The sequence below is a fragment of the Carlito syrichta genome, unplaced genomic scaffold (genome assembly GCF_000164805.1).
Source record: "Carlito syrichta isolate Samal-C Ts95f unplaced genomic scaffold, Tarsius_syrichta-2.0.1 Scaffold287654, whole genome shotgun sequence".
Classification (NCBI taxonomy): Eukaryota; Metazoa; Chordata; class Mammalia; order Primates; family Tarsiidae; genus Carlito; species Carlito syrichta.
Genome location: NW_007231750.1, coordinates 601834 through 622245, shown reverse-complemented (window position 1 = coordinate 622245; position 20412 = coordinate 601834). Strand labels below are relative to the sequence as shown.

The following is a 20412-nucleotide window of genomic DNA, read 5'->3' as shown; positions in this document are numbered from 1 at the left end:
AAGCCGAGGCGGCTTCCTGGGTGGGTGGCCTTGGAGCCAGGCCTCGTAGGGAGTCCAACTTGGGCATGTGAGAGGGGAAGGGGGTGTCCAGGGCAGGACCAGCCTGAGCAGAGGCCCCGACGCCTCAGCTCCAGCCAGCCTCTGTGCCCCAGGTGCTGGGCAGGACCCTTCCCCACCCACTCGCAGCCTGCTCCCCACCCTGGGTGGAGTAAGCACAGCATGCGTGGGGACAGGCCTGCAACCAGTCGCGGCTCCAGGAAGTTCAGGTTTGGGGGGGCCCTTGTCAAAGGGGGAGCCAACCCTGGCCCTGGGGGCAGCGGTCTGGCTTTCACAGCCCGGATGCCTGTCGTCCCTTCTCCCAGGCAGGCGGCCCCCTGTGCTGCCACCCACACTGGCCACGTGTTGACCTTGGGCCAGTCACATCCCCTCTCTGTGTCATGGGACTGAGGAGACCCAACCTCATGGGACTGAGGCGGGATCGCCTGAGACGGAACGCAAAGGTAGCAGAGTGGAGCCCGGCACTCGCCAGGACTCGTGGCGTAGGCCAGCACAGCCCCTACCTTGGCAGGAGCATCCCTGTGGCTGGAGATCACCCCGGGCTGGGGGAAGAGACAGAGCTTCAGGAGCCCACCCTGGGGAGGGAGAGCATTGGGGGTGGGGGAGGAGGTCTGCCCTGAGAGGTGCTACCCCGGCTGAGCCTCGGGGCTGTGGCCACAGAGAGGGAGGCCTGGGAGAACAGGCATGTGCAAAGGCCCAGAGGCGCGGCAGATCTTGGAGGAGGAGGAGCAGAGAGTGGGGCGGGGGTGGCACAGCAGGTCCAGGCCACGAGGGGCCTCCGGAATGAGTGTGGCCTTGAACTCGTGAGGAGGCAGATAGGTGGTCAGAGGGGCCCCTGGGAAAGCTAGCTCCGGGGGCCGCCTAGGGCCTGGACTGAGTCGGAGACAGCCGCGGCAAGGAGCCCTCTGTCCAGCCCTGCTCAAGTGCTTTGATGCGTCGCTGGAAAGTCGCGACCCTGTGAGTCAGATGCTGTGTTCGATCCCCTTCCAGGGCTGAGGGCGCTGAGGCCAGGAGGAGCAGGACTCGGCCGGGGCAGCAGCCAATCGCCAGGCCTTGCCGCCCTTGACGCACCCAGGCAGGAGGTGGTGCCTTCGCGTCCAGGAGGAGGGCGGGGTGGGCTGGGGAGGGGCAGGCGGGAAGCCCCCGACGTGACGCGGCCTGTGGTGTCTCCAGGCGTCAGGCCGCTGGCCAGGCCTGCGGGTGTCTGGGGCCCTGCGGCCCCGCCCTGCCCCGCCTGGCTGACCGGAGAACAAACCCACTGCCGTCCCGGTGAGGTTTAATTCATCTTCCCCTGCTCTGCTTCTCTTCACATGCCCTCCTTCCCCGTCCTCGCCAGATTCGGAGTTTAAAAATAATCCTCCCATCTCGGAACAACAGTCCCCGGCTGACCCGAGGGGTGGACCGCGGAGGTGCATGCCTGGCTTGTGACTCTGGACCTGGTCACACAGCCAGCGTTCGGGGAAGTCCTACTCGGCCAGAATGTTCCTCCCATTCCTTGAGTTTTACGGCTGGCCACAGCTCCCATTTTGGGGCAGTGTACCCATTCTCAAAGAAATAGGACCCGGGAGGCTGAATGTTCGATGGGCTTTCTGGGGGGACTGGGGTCGGGAGCTCCTGGAAGCTTGTGCAGTGCCAGGTGGTAGAGCGAGCTCTGGAGCCCGGGTTTGCCGCCTGTCCCAGCCACCAAGTGGCCACGTGACCTGGGCCAAGTCACTCCCCTCTCTGAGTCTCGGTTTCCCCCTTTCTGAACTGGGAGTTGGATGATCTAACTTCATGGGACTGAGGCAGGATTGCCTGAGACGGAGCACTGAGGCGGCAGAGTGGAGCTCGGCACTCGCCAGGACTCGGTGGCCAAGGCCAGCCCAGGCCGGCAGCCCAGCGGCGTGTGGAGTGGGAGAGGGGCGGACGCCCGTCCAGCGCCAGCTCCCGGTGCCGCGGGGGCAGCTCTCCAGACCTCCCCTGTGGGCCGTCTCGGGCGAAGGGGCCCAGCGTGATGGGCCCTCCACAGCCCCCACGGAGGCGCCCAGGTGACCCTGTGACCCCGGGGCCGGCCGTCTCCCGAGGGGGATGGCAGCAACCGGCTGTTCCCCAGGCCTGGAGGTTCTAGGCAGCTTGCTGGCCTGCCTGGAGGGGTAGGCTGGACGCCACGGTCTCGGGTCATCCGAAACGGGCTTTGTGCGTAGGTCACTCTCCAGGGTGCACGGCGAGGATTCGGCCTTCAGTTCTGGCCCCGGGCTGCCTCCGAGACCTGGGGAGCAAGGGAGCCCACGCTCCCACCCCGAGACCCCCACCCCTCACCCCGAGGCTTCTCCACCCCAGACCTCTGTCTGACACACAAGGCTGTGGCCCTGACCGCCCGCTGACCCGTCTTGGCCCGGCGTGTGTGGCAGGCACGCCCCCAGGCCGCCGGACCTGCACAGTTGCCAGGAGTGCGTCCCTCACAGCAGGCCCCGAGGCTGCTGTGACTTCGGCCCCTAGGGAGGCCCGAGGGCCCCAGGCTGGTGTCCCTCGGGGCTGCGATTCCCACCCAGTGCGTGTGACCCTAAGCTGGGGCCCTGGTCGGGGGCTGTGTGGCCCTCTGCCTCCTCAGAACTGCGCCATCCGGGGCACGTCTCTGCGGTGTGCTCACCTCCCAAACTATTCTTGGGTGCGGTCCCGACGTGGACCCCGGGTCAGGAGGGAGGGCAGGGGGAGTTCGCTGTGCAGATGGCCGGGGTGAAGGCCAACCCTGGCCCAGAACCCTCGAGGCCTGACAGAGGACGCCCCGAGGCGCTCCCGTCCTCTGTCCCCAGAGCCCAGCCCCAGGCCCGTCCAGAGTGCAAGTCAGCAAGTGGATGTTGAGAGAATAAGTGAATGAATAAATGGTTTAATTACAGGTTAATGAAAGCAGAGGTGGAATACCATAGGCCTCAGTGGAGAGGCAAACTTCTTTCAGCTGATGGAATCAAGGCAGGCTTCCTGGAGGAGGGAGCACGGGGAGCAGCTTCCAAAGTGGTGCAGGACTTGAACCCCCAGGGAGGGCACCCCGAGGGTGAGCTGCTGCCCCCGACATCAGCCAATATACTCAAGACTCTGTAGGAGCAGGAGCAGCAGAGGGAGGGCCAGGCCTGTGGCCAAGGCAGTACCTTCTCATTCACTCGGCAAACCCACCAGCCCTGGGACTCGAGCCCCGGCCACAAGAGTGGGGCAGCCCCACCCTCCAGGGCCCAGAAGCACTCTGGGTCTGGAGCCCTGTCTCAGCTCCGACTGGGCCTCGGCTTGCCCGTCTGCAGAGTGGGGCCGCGGGGGCGTCGTCCCTGAGGACCCATCATTTTGCATTCCCTTTCCATCATTTTCGGCGCCTTTTCCAGGGCGGATCCTCAGGCCTCCCAGAGGGAAATCCTCCCCTAAGCACTCTCAGGTGCTTTAATGCTCATCTCTGGGCTCAGCCTCCCAGGCGGGCCCTGTGGGAGGCCAGGAGAAGGCCCCAGCGCAGAGCAATTAAGCAGCATACGGCCCACGGGGCGGGCAGGGCCGGGGTGGGAGCAGAGGCCTGGGGGACCACAGCAGGGGCCCCTTCCCCAGGGCCACAAGGGTGACGTGCCTGTATTGCAAGGGTGTTTTGCCATCATGCCACCCCCTTTCCTTGTTCCGGCGCACCCAGCTGCCCGAGCACAGCACCTGGCATCTTGGGTACCAGGGGAGAAGGCTGAGGCCATGAGCCTCGAAGTGCAGCGACCTTCCGCCCGCTCGACCGCTCCCCATGTTCTGACCCCATTAGAGCAGGATTCAGAGCTGCCAGGGACCCCTTGGTGTCTCCTCTGCTCTCCCTGGCCGGGCTGTTTGCTTCTGAGGGCAAGGTGGTCCCAGGCCAGCCCCGGGGACCCAGGGCAGGTGCTGGGAGAGGGCGGGCCCACAGAGGGTCTTGTTTCTCCATCTCATCTTTGACAAAGGTGTGGTCTGGCAGCAGCTCTGCTGTGTGTTCATCTCGAGACCCCTCCCGGGGTGGGGCAGGTAGAGGGGGCAGGGAGTCTGCTTGGCAGAGGGCAGGGGTGGGGCAGCTCGGTCAGGCCAGGAGGGCCCCAGGGTCTCTCCAGACCCCACCATCCTCACGGCAGACCCCGCCCCAGGTGTGGATCTACCCTCCACCCAGGGGCGCAGGTGAACCTCGTGTGTGGACTCGAACCCTATGCAGGCCCCGGCGTGGGTGGGGGAGTGGTACTGGTTTGCTTGGGCTGCCAGAGCCAAGTGCTGTGAACCCAGGGGCGGAGGCCTCAGAAGCCTCCTGTCGCAGGGTGGAGGCTAGAGGCCCACACCTAGGCGTCGGCTGGATGGACTCCTTCGGAAGCTGAGGGACAATCTCTCCCACCTCTCCCCAGCTCCCACGGTCCTTGGCATTTCTTGGCCCATAGACCCATCGCCCCAGTCTGCCTCCGTGCCCACCTGGTCTTCTTCCTGTGTGTCTGTGCCCCCGTGTCCCCTTCTCCTGAGGATACCATTCTTACTGGATCAGGGCCCATCCCCCCCACTCCAGCGTGACCCCGTCTTGACCAGTTACGTCCGCAATGACCCTAGTTCCAAACACGGGGCTGCTCCCACTGCCACCTCCTCCGGGAAGCCTGCCTCGATTCCATCAGCTGGGAGAAGTTTGCCTCTCCACAGAGGCCTATGGTATTCCATCTCTGCTTTCATTTATATTTAATCAATTCATGTGTTCTAAGGTATTGGGAGCCAGGACTCCAGCCCAGGAGCACGGGCCACAGTGGAGTGCCCCTCACCTGGCTTGGAGCCCGGCACACAGTACATGCTCAGCGAACGGACCCCCGTGCCTGCCAGAGGACCCCAGCTCTTGAAGGCCCGCACTGTTTACACGGGGGATGCCTGGACCGCTTCCCCCAGCCTCCATTTCCAGCTCCTACAGGGAGCGGGGGTGATGATAGTTGAGGTAGCCCTGTGCCCTCAGGCCCCGCCTCGGGTGGCCAGCCTCCTTGCTGCTCTGACCCCAGGGCCTTTGCACTCGCGGCCTCCCTACCTGGACACTCTTCCTCCAGAACTGCCTGGCTCTCTCCTGCTTGAATGTCGCCTTCCCCGCGAGGCCACCCGCCTCTGCCGTCTAACACAGCTCCCCATCACCACTGCACCGCTGCGCCCTCCCCCACACACCCAGCTGTATTTTCCCTCACAGCATTAAAAAAAACGATGGTGGTGAAATGTATCTATAACATAGAACTTACCGCCTTAATCGTGCTGAAGCGCAGTTTGGTGGCCTTAAGTGCATCCACCCTGTTGTACCAGTGTCTCCACCCTCCGTGTCCCGGCCCCTTCCATCTTCCCAAGCCGAAGCTCTGCGCCCATGAAACCGCCCACCCCATCCCCTCCCCCAGCCCCAGGCATCCACCTTTCCACTTTCTGTCCCCGTGAATTTGACGACCCTAGGGCCCTCCGGTAAGAGGGTATACGGAGCCCGGTGCAGTGGCTCAAGGCTGTCATACCACAGTCTGAGAGGCTGAGATGAGGGAATTGCCTGAGCCCACGGATTTGAGACCAGCCTGGGCCACTTGGCGAGACCTCATCTCTACAATAAATCAAAAAATTAGCCGGGCGTGGTAGTGCGCGCCTGTAATTCCAGCTACTTGGAAGGCTGAGGTGGAAAGATTGCCGGAGCCCAGCAGGTTGAGGCTGAGGTGGCCATGAGCGTGCCACTGCACTCCAACCTGGGCGACGGAGTGAGACTCCAACTCAAAAAAAAAAAGAGGATGTCCATCTCCTTTCGCCGAGCATAACGTCCTTAGGTTCGACCATGTTGTAGCCTGTGTTAGAGTTTCCTTCCTTTTCAAGGCTGAATAATACTCCACTGTGGAGCCATGCCGCCTTCTGTTCATCCATTCATCCAGGCACTCAGGCTGCGTCCACACAGGTATAGGCCTGTCTGTCGGGGTGGCTGCTTCCTTTAGGGGCTGCCGCAGGAGCCTGGCAGTGTTTTAAATATCCGCTTGTTTGTGCGCCCTCCATCTTCCTCCCTGGGACACAGGCAGGCAGGGGTGGGCGCTGTCTCTATTTCATTTGTGTTCTGTGCACTGCTGTGGAGAGGTCCCAGGCTCAGTGCACACTTGCGGAGGGCTCCGTGGAAGTCGCCCCTAGCAACGCAGCAGGGAGACCTGAGTCCCGCCAGCCAGCCAGGGCGCCCTCCCTCCCGCGGCTCCAGGCAGTGGTTGCCGGCCATTGCCACCCCCTGAGCCATCTCTCCTCCTTTGATGAAGCCCCATTTTGCCGTTGACAGGAGGGAGGTGACGGTTGGCTGGTGGAGGACGGTCATCCACTCCAGAAAGGAAATTGGACGGCGGCGGCGCCATAGCCACGCCTGGCCCCAGCTCCTGACATACCCGCCCCCCTCCCCCCATGGCCATCCCCCGCTGCGGCACCTGGTGAGGGGGCCCACCCCAGCTGCCTCTGCTCTTGTCGCACAGGCAGCTCTGGACAGATCGATGCAAGCCAAACGATGACCAGTTGTGGCCAGCTGTCCCTGAACGTGCTCGCCGTCCTCTGCTCGTTGCTGTTTTCCGCAGGTAAAGCCTCCCTGGGTGCTCGGGGGAGGGGCAGGCGGCCCCTGTCCAGGGTGGGCGCTGGCCCGGGGGTTCCCGGGACCGACGGGCGCTCGCCTTCAGCTCCCCATCCCAGGGCATGCCCTGCCGTCCCGGGTCTGCTGCAGGAGCTGGGTGGGCTGCCGGGAGCCGGGGAGAGACCCTGGCGCATCCTCTCCGTCACCCCTGTAAGTCGAGCTAGGCAGGGCCGGTCACCCCATTCGACAGATGGGGAAACGGAGGCTTGAGGGAGACCTGACTGGTCTGAGACAACGCAGCGCGTGGGTTCTACCCAGGCGGCACGAAGACCCCGGGGTCCGACCCGCCCCCACCAGACCAGCCCCCCAGGCTGTCCCCGTGACCTCAGCTGGGGTCGCAGGGGCCTCGCACGGTCCCGGAACAAACATGGGCATAAGCCAAGTCCTCCAAACCAGAGCTGACGACCCAGAGAAGCCCCTGAGCCCACTGGGTGACCTCGCACAGCCAGTGGGGCCTGGTCTGAGTAAGGCACCCTTTTCTAGCTCTGTCTCTCTGCCTTGTCTCTCTTTGTCTCTCTCTCTCTCTCTCTCTCTCTCTGTCTCTCCTTCTATCTCTCTGTATTTCTCTGTCTCTCTCTGTCTCTGTCTCTCCCTCTATATCTCTTGGTATCTCTATCTTTGTCTCTGTGTGTCTCTCTGTATCTCTCTCTGTCTCTCCCTCTATGTCTCTGTCCCTCTCTGTATCTCTCTCCCTCTGTGCCTCTCTGTATCCCTCTCTGTCTCTGTCTCTCCTTCTGTGTCCCCGGACCCTCTCATGCCCACATGCTCAGATTGGCACCAACCTGGCGGTTTTCAGCCTTGCCCCCTTGCTGGGGCAGCTCAGAGTGAGAAGGGGACATTGGGATGGGGGTGGGGTGCTTGGAGAGGCCCCCAGGACAGCAGAGCCAACGCCAAGCCCAGGCCGGGCTGGGGCCCCCTCTTACCCAGGTGCCGCCCCACTCCGTGATTGGCTCACCTGGTCCTCCCGCCCCTGGGAGGCAGGGACTCCTCGCCCCATTTTGCCAAGGAGGAAGCAGAGGCTCACAGAGGGAGGGCGACCTGCCCGAGGTCACACAGTGCAGGAGCCGCCCGGTGAACGAGGGCCCCCCAGGACCAGGAGCTGCACTGAGCTCTGCACACGGGTGCATCCGCGGCCTGAGGAGCACGGCTCCCACGGTGCCCTGCTCTGCTTGGGCTGGCTTTCCTGGTGACTTGGAGCCTGTCAGCCTTCTGAAGGAACGTCCCTCAGCCCCAGCGTCCTGCTGTGTCGGGACCAGAGAGGTGCCGCCCTGACTGGCCCTCACCTCCCACGCTCAGCCAGACCAGCGCGGCACTGCTCCTGGGACCCCCAGCCCCTGGAAGGCCTCCTTTCTTCCATCCCTTGTGGGAGGAGGCCAGAGAGACCACAGCGGCCCAGGCGGCCCTGAGCCGAGATGCCCGCCCGGCAATCCTGGCTCCAGGGCCCAGGCTCCATCCACTCAGGGGCCCAGCAGGGGCCCCTTGACACTGCCAAATGGCCAAAGCCAGTGGCAGAGCCGCAGCCAGGTGAGCCAGGGACTGGGCAGGACCCTTCCATGTCCCCTTCCTTCGCCAGGCCTGCCCTCCCACCCGTCTTTGCATGTTGGGCTTCTCCCTAGACCTCAAGGCCCAGCTCAAAGGCCACCTCCTCCATGCTGCCCTCCACTGTCCCTTCTTCCCTCCCTGAGTCCTGGGTAGCCTCTCGTTCTGACTGGCAGCACCGTGACCCCGGTCACTCGCCAGCTGCCCACAAACTGCATGTGAGTAGACCCGGGCAGTGCCTGGACGACAGTGGCTGGAACTGACCACCTGCCTCTGCCTCTCCAGCCTCCAGACTTGCTCCAGTAGGATCTGGGGGTCCCAAACCCAAGCCATCGGCATCCCCTGGAGGGCTTGCTAGGATAGACTGCAGGTCTGCATTTCTGACAAAACCCCAGGGGGTGCGGACCAGGCAGGCACCGAGGCCTGCTCAGTGTTCCCCTTATACAATGGGAATAAGTGAGATCATGTGAGATGTTCCTGTTTCCCAAGGTCAAGGGTGAGAAGGGGGTCTGGAGAGCGCCCCTGACTCCCAGAAAGCCGGGGCCTCTCTCCTGCAGCAGCGGTGCCCGTCCCCACGGAAGCGGGTGCTGTCCTCGGGGAAGGGCCACCCCGGCAGCCTCAGCCCCTGACGCACAAGGGCCACCCGCCCACCTGCCGGCCCAGCCTGGCGGGGACTCCCCTGCTGCAGCCCCGGCGGGCGGTGCGCCGGAGCCGTGTGGGCCGCAGTGTAATAACCTCTCAGCCGACACAGAGTTCTGGGCTTGCTGGAGGCGCTTCTGCAAAGCCCGTGCCTGCCTGGAGGGAGGTGGCGTCCAGCCGGCAGAGCCCCTTTTCAGCGATACAAATGAGATACAGTGATCCCCTTTATGAAGATACTAATTAAACCCGAGACAGCGGGCTCCAGGTTTTTTTCCACTGTTATATTTGTTCAGGCGTTCACTCCTGTTTATCACCATCTGCACGACTCATAAATACCGTCCTGGGGTTTCAGCAGCGTCGGTGGCTGCCGAGGGGCAGCCTGTAGGGGCCGCATTGGTGGCTGGACAGGGGTCTCCCTCTGTGAGGGGAGGGTGGGAGGGTCCCAGGTCGGGGCAGCGCTGCCACCGTGAGGTGGGGTGACTCAGGCAGGCCCTTGGGGATCTTGGAGTCCGGGGCACCAGTTTAGTAGAAACCGAGGCGGGGAAGGGCTGCTGTTTCCATCGCAAGAGGGTCTCACGCTCGTGCTGGTCACCGCCCCGGAGCAGCCTGGGCTTGTCATGGGCCCACCGCCGGCCCGCCCAGGAACAAAGGTTATCAGAGCCAGCGGTGGAGGAGTGGAGAGGGCCCAGTCTTTTTGAGTCCAGGCGGGCCTGGGTTTTCCACCCCTGCCCACCACCACTGACCAGCTCAGGCGAGTCACCCTAGGGCCTCAGTTTCCCCATCTGTAAAGCGGGATCCCACACCTGCCAGGGAGGGTGGCTGTGCGGATTAAATGAGGTGAGCCGGTGGAGCACACAGTAGGTGCTCACTTGAGGCTGGTTTCCTCGTTGAGCACCCGCTGCAGGCTGAGCTGTTTGGGAGGTCCCTGTAAGGCTTGTCCAGCCCTGCCCTCAAGGAGCGCCCGGGCGGGCTGACACAGAGAGAGTAACTAGGGCTGGGAGACCGGGAGGTGCCAGGAGCCCAGAGGAGGCTTTCTGGTAGAGGTGAGGCTCGCAGGGGAGGGGAGAGGCAGACAGGACCCGAGAACAGGCCAGCTGCCCACCCCGGCACCCATGGACTGGCAAGGGGTCCCACGAGCCCACGACTCTCTTTTCCAGTCTTGTCTGCACATTTCCGGGTCTGCGAGCCGTACACGGACTACAAGGGCCGCTACCACTTCGGCTTCCACTGCCCGCGGCTCTCGGACAACAAGACCTTCCTCCTCTGTTGCCACCATAACAACACGGTCTTCAAATACTGCTGCAACGAGACGGAGTTCCAGGCGGTGATGCAGGCGAATCTCACGGCCAGCTCCGAGGGCTACGTGCACAAGTGAGTGTCACGCTGTGGGCACAGCCCCATGGCCTGTTTTCCACTGTTTCCCCACCCAAGTCCCGGCCAGTGGGGAAGCTGCTGGCTCGTCCCTGCAAGTGCAGGTGGGCCTGGAAAGAGTCCGGGAGCGTCTTCAGGTGACCAGGGTTTATGGCCGGTGCTGCCCTCTGAACGTTTGTCTTCTCATGAGAAATGGGCACATTACAACCTCCTCGCAGGGCTATTGAAGAAGTTAAGTGAGGTGGAGTGTGCGGAAGGCTTTTAAACACAGAAGGCTCTTGGGCCTGGACTCTGCTGAGTCCGAGTTCCTCCCTTCATTTATTATTCATTCAACAAACACTGATTGACACTGTTGACGCAGAGGTTAATCTACAAAGTCCTTTTCCTTAAGGTGATTAAAACACACTAAGATCAGGGATCACGGGTATGGGAGAAGGAGGAGTCTTCCAGCAAAAGGCAGTGAGAGTAGCTGAAAAAAGACGTGGGGTCCTGAAACAGCATGCATTTATCTCAGGAATAAAGCAGACCATCCTTCTGTGTGTCTGAGAGCCACTTGTATTTTTTTTTGTTTGTTTTTACTGTGAGCTACCTGTTTATGTCTTTTGCTATTTTTCTATTAAATTTTTGGTCTTTTTCTTATTTATTTACAGGTGCTCTTTATATAGGAAGGAAATATGATGCGTTTCAAAGACTTTCTCAGTGTGTTTGTGTCTTTATGATGCTTTTTTCCTCATGATTAGGTTTTTATTGTTGTATGATCCCATCTTATCCAATTTATTTTTTTCTTTTGTGGTTTCTGGGTTTTGCATCATGCTGAGAAAGGCTTTTGCTGCTCTGGGATCATTAAAAATTCCCCCATGTTTTCTTCCACTTCTTTTGTGTTTTAATTTTTTATCATCAAATCTTTGATCCATCAGGAATTTATGATGTAGGTAGGAATCCAACCTTTCTTTTTTTTTTAGATTGGAAAATGTAGTTTATTTAAAAAGTAAATTAGAGAAACAGAGAAAGAAAGAGGAGATTCACCTCCCCAAGGTGTGGGGAACAAGACCAAAGCCAGGAACATGGCAACAGCCATTATTCAAAGAGCACGTGGCCACACTAGAGTCTAGTAAGGCAATGACCTTGTTTTTTGTTTTGTTTTTTTTGTTTTTACCAACTAGGTAGCCGGTCGCCCCAACACTATTTATTAAATTGGCCACCTTTTCTCACCTGAAGTGAAATGCAAGCTTATCGTATACCACAATATACTACATCTGAGTATCAGGGTGATTGGGATGCGTACGTGGCTTTCATTAATCGGTCTGGCCATAGGCTAGCACCTCTTCACTGCAGTGACCTTTAATATGTTTTAAAGCCTTGGCCTATTCCCCCTGGCTCTTTTGTCTTATGAGCTTTAGAATGAGCTGGCGCTGTTTCCCTGCCCTCTTCCTGGCTACCTATTTGGTAAAAAAAAAAAAAAAATCATTGCCTTACTAGACCCCCTTCCCTACCTTGGGGAGGTAAATCTCCTCTTTCTCTCACTGTCTCTCTAATTTACTACACAAAAATCCAGTTAGTATTTTTTACTGAGCTTGCCTTGAATTCATAGATTAATCCAAGGATTAACTTTTCAGGTTGTTGAATATTCCTATCCAAATGTCTTTCCATTTGTTCAAATCTTCTTTCATGGCATCTTAGCATTTTCTTCATATAGATATTGCATGTATCCTTTGTGTTTATTCCCAGTTATTTCTTTTCATGTTGCTATTATAAGTAGGGTCTTTTCTTCCACGCTAACCCCTGGCTATTGTGTAGGTGAGACAAGTGAAGGATTTTGATATATTGATTTTGTACTTAGCTGCCTTACTGAAATTTCTAATCTTTATAATACTTTTTTAGTTGATTCTCTTAGGCTTCCAATTCTTCCATCTATAAACAATAATGGTTTTATCTCCCCTATTCTTATTTTGGGGCCTCATTTTTTTTTCTTGTCTAATCGTGTTGGCTAGTACCTGTAAAACAGTCTTCAGAATGGTCAGACTTCTTACCTTCTTCCTTCCTGATTTTAATAGGATGCTTCAAATATTTTTCCAGTAAGCATGAGGCAGACTCTTGGGGCAGATGGAATTTTTTCACAGTAAGGAACAAATCTGACTGTCAGAGGTGTTTGTGGAGTGACTGTTGCAGGGACTAGCGGCGCCCCTGGGTGGTGGCAGGGTCGGGATCTGAACCTCGACTTCTGCCTGATGTTGGGGCTATAGGACTCTGCCCCCACGCTGGGCTCCTTCGCGGGGAAACCGCTCCTTCCCGTTGGTCGGGCAGGAGAGGCAGACTCCTTGACTCTCATCCGAGTCTTCCCACCTCCCACCTAGGCCGACTCCCCAGCCTTCCTTCCTCAAATGCACGGGTGCCTCCCCTGAATATCTTGCCATCTGCTCAGCCTCAGAATAATCCTGTGTGTGAAGCCGCTCAGCAAGCCCTGTCCATCACATCGGGGCTGGAGGCAGGCCTGGAATTTGACCCAAGCCTTTTGTGAGACCAGAAGCTGAGTCCCTGAGAGAGGAGGAGAGGCTGGTGCCAGGCCCGGGGAGAGGATCCTGGGGGGCTTGCGGGTACCTGCTGAAAGCCGGAGAGAGGCTTGGCAGAGAAACCCGAAGCAGCCTTCCCCGGGCCTGGCGATGGGGCCTGGGATCCTGGCTGCGAAGCCCACAGGTTTCTATAATCTGCACACGCACACAGGATTTCTCACAGAACACTCCACTGGATGGCACGGGGGTCCCCACTGCTGCTGCTGAATATTGGGCCCCCTGGGAATGTCGCAGATCAGACTCCCCAAGAGGGCACTGGGGGGCAGTTGAGGAGCATGCAGCGTGGACAGGCTCTGCGCTCTGCTCTCCTCCTCGTGCCGTGGAGGCCGCCGGGCAGCCCGTCCTCAGCCCATTTTGCAGGTGACGAGCCACTTGCCCGCTAAAAGCAGCCGGTCGGGGGTGGAGCTAAGAGCCGTGGTCTGGAAGTCACCTTAATAACTCCAGCGTCTGCCTACAGAGGCAGATCCTCATGGGGAGAGCCCACAGGGCCGGGATCGCTCCCCCCTCCCCCCCGCCACCTGGCACCACACACATTTGGTTCATAGCCGTGTCCCGGGCCTCCGCCCACCAGATGCCGGTGGCATCCTCCCCACCGGCCCGGTGGCAACCGACATTGTCTCCTGCCATTGCCAACGTGGGGCGCAGAGTCACCTCCGGTTGAGAACCGCGGCTCTAGAGACACCCTGTCCCATGATCTTCTCGAACCTCCCTTTCTATAGGGGTCCCCAGGGGGTGAGCCCACCCAGAGAAGGACCCGGCCTCACTCCCTACCAGGCCTGTCCTGCTCCCTGTGGCCCTGGCATCGTGGAGGGAGGCGTGGGCCTTGGTTCTGTAGTTTGTTTGGGGGGGTGGGAGCCCCACGTTCCAGACAAAAGAGAGCACTCTGGGCAGAGTCCTCGGTGGCACACAGGATTTCTCACAGACAGGGGGTCTCCTAGCTTTGGGGCATAGGGGCCGCTCTCCTGAGGGCAGTGAGGGGCCCTGGAAGGCTTTAAGCTGCCTCCGTGCCACATGGGGTGAGGCCAGAGAGGACCCAGGAGGCTGGCAGAAACCATGAGGGTGGCCAGGCAAGACCTGGACCCCGCTGGGGGGAGATCCAGAGCTCAGACCAGGGGCCCTGGAAGCCCTCTGCTTAGTGCCCAGGCTCAGAGACTTAGAGGAGGGGGCCCAAGCCCAAGGAGCTGGATGGGCCAGGCCAGGCAGGCCTGCAGCAGAGAGGGGATAACTTGAGGATGTGCCTCGGGGCACCGGAGGTGGTGGGGCTGACATCCTGTGTCATCAGATGGGTAGGACGGGGCCTGCATGCTCGAAGGAACCCAGGAAGGGTTCCCCTCCGGGGCTGTCCGGCCCCTTGGGCCTCAGGCTACACGATGGATGAGATGCCTGTGGTGTCTCATGAATCCTTCAGTGACTCTGGAGGAAGAGGGAGGGGGCCAGGGCACAGGCTGATGAAGTCACCTGTCCTGGGCATGGTGACAACCGGAGTCAAGACCCGAGGGACGCCAGAGCCCTCGTTCTGCCAACCCCCACCCTGACCCCTCAAGGTGTGTCTAGAAAGCCAGGACTTGTGTGACTCTGGGGATGGTGCCCGATCTCAGCCAAGCGGCCGGATGTTCCCGTGTCCCAGACAAGTTAGCATCTGCCAGTGGCCCGTCTGGGTGGCCCAGGCCAGGCCTGACCCCCAGGAGGGCTTTGGGCAGATGCAGGAGCTCCAGGCGCCCCCCACCAGCCTTCCCTGCTGATGAGTCAGCCAGGAGGCGGGGCTGGGGACCAGAAAAGGAGAATGCTCCCATGACTTATTTATTTGTGTTTTTTTCTGGAGGAACAGGATGGTTTGTTTTGGTTCTGGCTGCCTGGCAGAAAGGCAGACAGGCAGAGTGAGAGGAAGCAGCCTTGCCAAACCCACCACTCCATAGGATGCCCACTTCCAGTTGCACAGGCAGTAGAGACAGCTGAGGGCAGCTGGGCGCGCAGGGTTGAGGAGAAGTGTACTGTATGCCCTCCCATGCCAGGGGCCCACTGGCCCAGATCCCTGAGAAGTCAGGGGAAGCCTCTGTCTGGGGCTTGGGGTGGGCCAGGGCATGTGGGAGGAAACCGTGAATTCTCTCTGGGAACAGGGAAGTCTCCCTGGAGGAGGTGACTGGGAGTGGAGTCTTCAGCAATGCGGGGGCATTCCTTCACCAGGCAGATGAGCTGCAGGGGTGGGAGGGGGAGGGCTTCTAGGAAGACAGAACAGTATACACAGGGGGCTCCGTGTGGGCTGCGGGTGAACTGCTATTCCTGCCTTTGCTGTCCGTGAAACCTGTCCCGAGGCTCGCCTTGCCCCCAGGCCAGGAGACGGGACGTTTATGAAGACTGAGCGGGCCTGGCTCACACTGACTCTTTCTGTCCACACAGTCATTACCTGGTGGAAGGAGCTTCCACCAGCTCCATCCAGCGGGGCTGAGGCTCAGAGAGAGTGGACACCTGCCTATAGCCACACAGTGCACAGGGGCACAGCAGGTTTAGGACAGCTGCATCCATCACCCTGGACTCAGCCATGCCAAGGCCATAGGCACCCCCAGAGTCCCTGAGGCTTGAGACAAAAGGTCTTACTTCTGGCTCCCTCTCTGTGGCCTCCTTGGGCACTCGTGGCTCTGCACATGCAGCGTCCTGTGACTAGGCCAGGGAGACAGGCCCCATCCCTGGTAGGATGTCCCTGCGATGAAGGGAAAAGGGAGGTGGTGAAGATAACCTGCATGGTGGCACTGAGCTTCTCCTCTGAAGTGCTCATAGGGCCAGGTGCAAGGGCTTGCACCTGTCATCCCCAGCACTTTGGGAGGTTGAGGCAGGAGGTTCACCTGAGGCCAGGAGTTCAAGACCAGCCTGGGCAACATAGCAAGACCCTATCTCTACAAAAAATTAAAAAGTTAAAAATTAGCCATGTGTGGTGGCACATGCCTGTAGCCCCAGCTACTCAGGAGGCTGAGGCGGGAGGATCATTTGAGCCCAGGAGTTGGAGGCTGCAGTGAGCTATGATTGTGACGCAGTACTCCAGCCTGAACAAAACAGTGAGACCCTGTCTCTAAACAAATAAAGTGGCCATAGCATTTTTGCTCATGTTTCGTTGGCCAAAGCACATTACTTGTTGAAGTGTGTTCCCGGTGGGATGAGAGAGACGCAGAGACCGACCCCATTGGCAAGGCCTCCAGGGACAGTGATATTTTGACAGTAACAGACTGCTTCATTAGCTCTATCTGGGCCCAAAGCCCACTGCATCGGACAGCCTCGACCCTGCTGTGTGACCTAGGGCAGGGCACTTTGCCTCTCTGGGCCTGGACCTGCTGAGGACTCCCTCTGTGCCTGACTCACACGGGCCGCTGGCTCCCTGGGTCTTTTCTCTCTCCAGGCCCTCGTGCTCGTTCATTAAGCCTCACGGCGACACTGTGAAGTAGTGAGTGTAGTTGTCCCCATTTCACAGATGCACACCCTGAGGCTCCGCTTCCCCAGGTCACAGCAGAGCTGGGATTTGAGTTCACACAGCGCCAACTTCTCAAGCCCACATCTCGACCCGAGCCCACTCTCGCCAGGTGGCTTGATGCTCCTGCGAGGTCGGCAGAGGGTCCGTAGGTCACCTCTCAGCCAGGCCCAGCTGCCCATGTCTCTTTCTGGCTTGATGGCCTGGGGACGCGCCCTCCGCCCTGGAGTGCGACTGCCCCAGGGGGTGGTGACGGAGATGTCCACGGCAGCTGCTCATTCTGCCAATGACTCTAAGAATCCTCGCCCGTCCCCGGGGACAGCATTTGGCGAGATCCCTCCACCCCAGCAGGTTTTGCTGATTGCTCGGGGAACGGCCAAGGAATCAGAATCAGTCGATATCCCGAAATACGCCGGAGAACCGGCTGTCTGCGGCTCTGGCCAGCCTCCCGTCTTGCCCCATCAAAAAACCTCCAGTTTTTTATCTTCTGCCATTTACAAAACACACACATATGCACAACAAAGACCCCTGCATCTGGATGGAATTAACTTCCAGGTCACATATTTCTAATTACTTTTTTTTTTAATTTAAAAAACAAAACACAACTGAATCCTCCCAGCTGGCAGCCATGGGGCAGGCAGGCCATAGGAGGCGGGGAGGCTGCTTTGGGATGGTGCCCCCCCCCCCCCCGGTCCTGGGCACCCCAGCCTGTCCCCTCCATAGTATGGGGGGGGTCTCCCTTATGAGGAAGGGGGAGTCGGCAAAGGTGGCGCCTCCTGCAGGCAGCCCCTCCCTCTTCTGGCAGCGAGGATAAGCTGGAGAACAGGGGTCACGTTCTGTGCCAATTCCAGCAAGCTGGCTGCAGAGATCGGCGAGCCCCACGGCACACGCGTCCGCCATGACAATGACTCGCGGATGCGCGGAATGCTGGGAGGAGGGAGAGCAGGGACCCGCCCTCACTTCCTGGAAGAGGGTGAGCCAGGACACACGGAAGCACACAGGGACATCCATCCCAGTGTTGACCTTGGAGTTTCCCCAAGATTCAGGGCACTCTGAGGCCAGAGAGACCTGGGACCAGGTCCTGGTGTTGCCGCCTCCCTGCTGTGTGGCCTTGGCGAGTGACTTAGCCTCTCTGGGCCTCATTTCCTCATGTGTGAAATGGGGGTAGCAGCTCCTTACTCAGCGCTGTTGCAAGGGTTTAGAGACCCAGGAGCTGGCACGCCATCGTTGCTAGGACCTTTATTAACTATTGGTGCGCGTCCACGCAGAATATACCACTTAGTGAGGAAGTGATTTGCGTGGAAGCTGCCAGGGTCACCGGCTTATCAGTCGCTCATGACCTGTGTTCGCGTCAGTGACATTACAGCCCGGTGCCAAGTGCCGGGCACACAGAGACAACCTGGATCCCAGCCTTGCCCCCAGCCTGCCCGATCTCAAAGGGTGGACAGGCCTGCAAAAGAGCAAAGACAGCAGCGGGAAACCCAGTGGCCTGGGAAGCCCAAAGGAAGGGTTGGACGGATACGGGCATCAAGGAAGGCTTCCCAGAGGAGGTGACAGCTAGGCTCAGACACGGCGGCAGGACCAGTGGGGTGCTCGGGAGGGATGGGGGGAGGGGTTCTGGGTGGAGGAGCATCATGGAAGGAGCCTCTAGACAGAATGCCATCAAGTTGGAGACAGAGGTCTACCCCTGAGACCTGGAGGTGGCTAGCCAAGGCAGTGTGGGGCAGTGGTTAGGGACTCGACGGAGAGCTCAACTGCCGAGCTCACATCCGGGTTCTGTCGCTTCGTGGCTGTGAGATCGCAGCCCTGTCTCTTCGTTCGCCTGAGCCTCAGTTTTCCATCTGTGAAACAGGGGCGATGATGACACCGTTTCCTTCCACGGTTGTGCTAGCGTCAGTCGGGCTAAGGTGTAGAGTGGGTTCGGGGCTTAGCAGCCTCTGCTGCTTCTGGTCCTGCTCCTTCCTGGCTCTGGTGGCTCCAACCCAGCCCGTGGCCAGCCATCCCCCGGCCGACGGTGTCTTGTACCCCTTCCGTGGCCAGCACCTGCAGGCAGGGGCCCCCGCCTCCCTTCTTCCCCTGTCCCCCGCCACAGCCCCCGAGGCTGCTGCCATGGGAACCACCGAGGAAAAGCTGACGGTGAGAGCAACTCTGTGGGGGTTGCCAGAGAGAGGCCGCTGGGGAAGCGGGAGGACCTGGGGCTGGAGCCAGCCCGCCCCCTCTGTCTGTGAGGACATCTACCCCAGGGACTCCTCCTGCCCTGGCATGTTGGGGGTGGGGAGCAGGCTTCTTTTCCCTGGAAGGAATTCCACATCCAGTTGTCTCTGGGTGAAGCTAGCCTCTCCTTGATGGGAGGGAGCCGGGCCCGGCTGTCAGTCACTCACACTTTAGCATGAGCAAGCCCGTCAGCATGTTGCAGGCTTCCTGGAGGTGGTGGCTGCTGGAAGGTAGGGCTGCAGGAGGCAGCAAGGACCGCAGTGATGGGGAACTGCGGGGTTACTCACTCCTCAAGCAGCTTCTAAGCCCCAAGCACGTGCTCTATGGCTGCTTATGCTAAGTGCTCAGAACCAGAGAGGCCTCCCCTGGAGGGGCCTCCAGGCATGCAAGCCTCTTCAGGGCCAGGGGAGGGCCCGGTGGAGACCCAAGGAGTCTGAGGGGGACAGTGCCCCACTGCCTACTGACACCAGGGCATCTGGGAAGGTCTGGAACCTGGAGGTCGAGCCTGGACAAGAAACGGGCAGGCCCAGAGACGGGCAGGGCTTCTCCCGGGCCACACAGCAAGCCGGGCAAAGGAGTTAGAGCGGGGTCTCCTGGCCCCACCCAACTTCAGGCAGTTTCTTGAGGGACCTGCTGCATTTAAAAGCCCGGTCTGGGCGAGACCCCGGGGGGGTCTTCCTGGGAGATGTGGGGAGCAGCATAGGGAGGCCACACCCCTACTCAGCTCCTTGGTGCTGGGAGCACCCCTCCCTGGGCCGTGATGCCCACCCACCCTGACAGATGCCGGTGGCCGGGGGCGGGTGGGGGCCGCGTGTGAGCAATGAAAAAGCGGTGCCTCTCACGGGCCGCAGCCCTTGGCAAGCACTGTTCGGAGCTCACAGCCCCGGCTGCCGTGGCCAGCCCAGGACACACCCACGCTGGGCACACAGACCCCATCTAGGGGGTGAGGGTGGACAGGCAGGCCCCAGGTGATGGGGTTGGGTCTGGGGGCATTCCAGGCGGTGGGCCAGAGAGGGGCTCGACCCTGCCATGTGGGAGCCGCAGGGTATCCTGAAGGCTTCCTGGGGGAAGCAGTCTCCAACAGGGGGCCTGTGGGAGTCAGTCAGGGGAGGAAGGGGCAGGGAAGGGAAACGGTGGTCTGGACAGACCCCTCCGGAAGCTTGTGTCACTTACTCTTCTTCTTCTTTTTTTTTTTTTTTTTGAGTTGGAGTCTCACTCTGCCGCCCAGACTGGAGTGCAGTGGCCGCTCCCGGCCACCGCAACCTCGACCTGCTGGGCTCCGGCGATCCTTCCGCCTCAGCCTTCCAAGTAGCTGGAATTACAGGCGTGTGCCACCACGCCTGGCTGATTTTTTGATTTATTATAGAGATGAGGTCTCGCTGCCCAGGCGGGTCTCGAACCTGCGGGCTCAGGCAATCCACTCACCTCGGCCTCCCAAAGGCACGGGATGACAGGCTGAGCCACTGAGCCCAACTCTTCTTCTTCTTAGCTTTATTTTATGATAGAGATGTAGGGTAAAAGTCAGGATTAGGTACATAAGGAATCCACATGCAGGTGCAATTTGGGCCTCCAGCTGGTCCCCACTTCCCCTGGTTCAGGATCAGGAACCCTAAGTGACATTACGTGCCCCGCCCCCGGCAGTATCTGGCGATTGCCGATCCCTCGTTGGTGCGATGGCGATCCATCTTCAGGTCCCACTGAATGAGTGAGAACATGCGGTATTCGGTTCTTTCTTTCTGGGATAGGTCACTGAGTATGATGGTCTCCAGCTCCATCCAATGTGCTGCAAAGTCCATGGTTTTGTCCTTCTTTACGGCTGCGTAATATTCCATCGGGCGGGGAGGGAGGAGCGGGAAATGTGGGTTGAACGAATAAGAAAAATCATGTCGGGGGCCCTGAGATCCCCTCCCATGCCCAGTCACAGAGGGAAGGGGAAGGTCTGGGGGGGGGGACCCTGCTACAGCACC

General features: G+C 59.8%; 1 protein-coding gene across 1 annotated transcript in view; it reads left to right on the top strand.

Annotated features, from left to right (window-relative positions):
- Window positions 1-20412, top strand: part of KIAA1644 (KIAA1644 ortholog) — a 57796-nt gene that overhangs the window by 4516 nt on the left and 32868 nt on the right. Inside the window, exons 2-3 of the mRNA XM_008052907.2 lie at window positions 6504-6602; window positions 9991-10204. Coding sequence (XP_008051098.1) covers window positions 6536-6602; window positions 9991-10204 — 281 coding nt within the window. The 5' untranslated portion in view covers window positions 6504-6535. The remainder of the gene's footprint in view (window positions 1-6503; window positions 6603-9990; window positions 10205-20412) is intronic.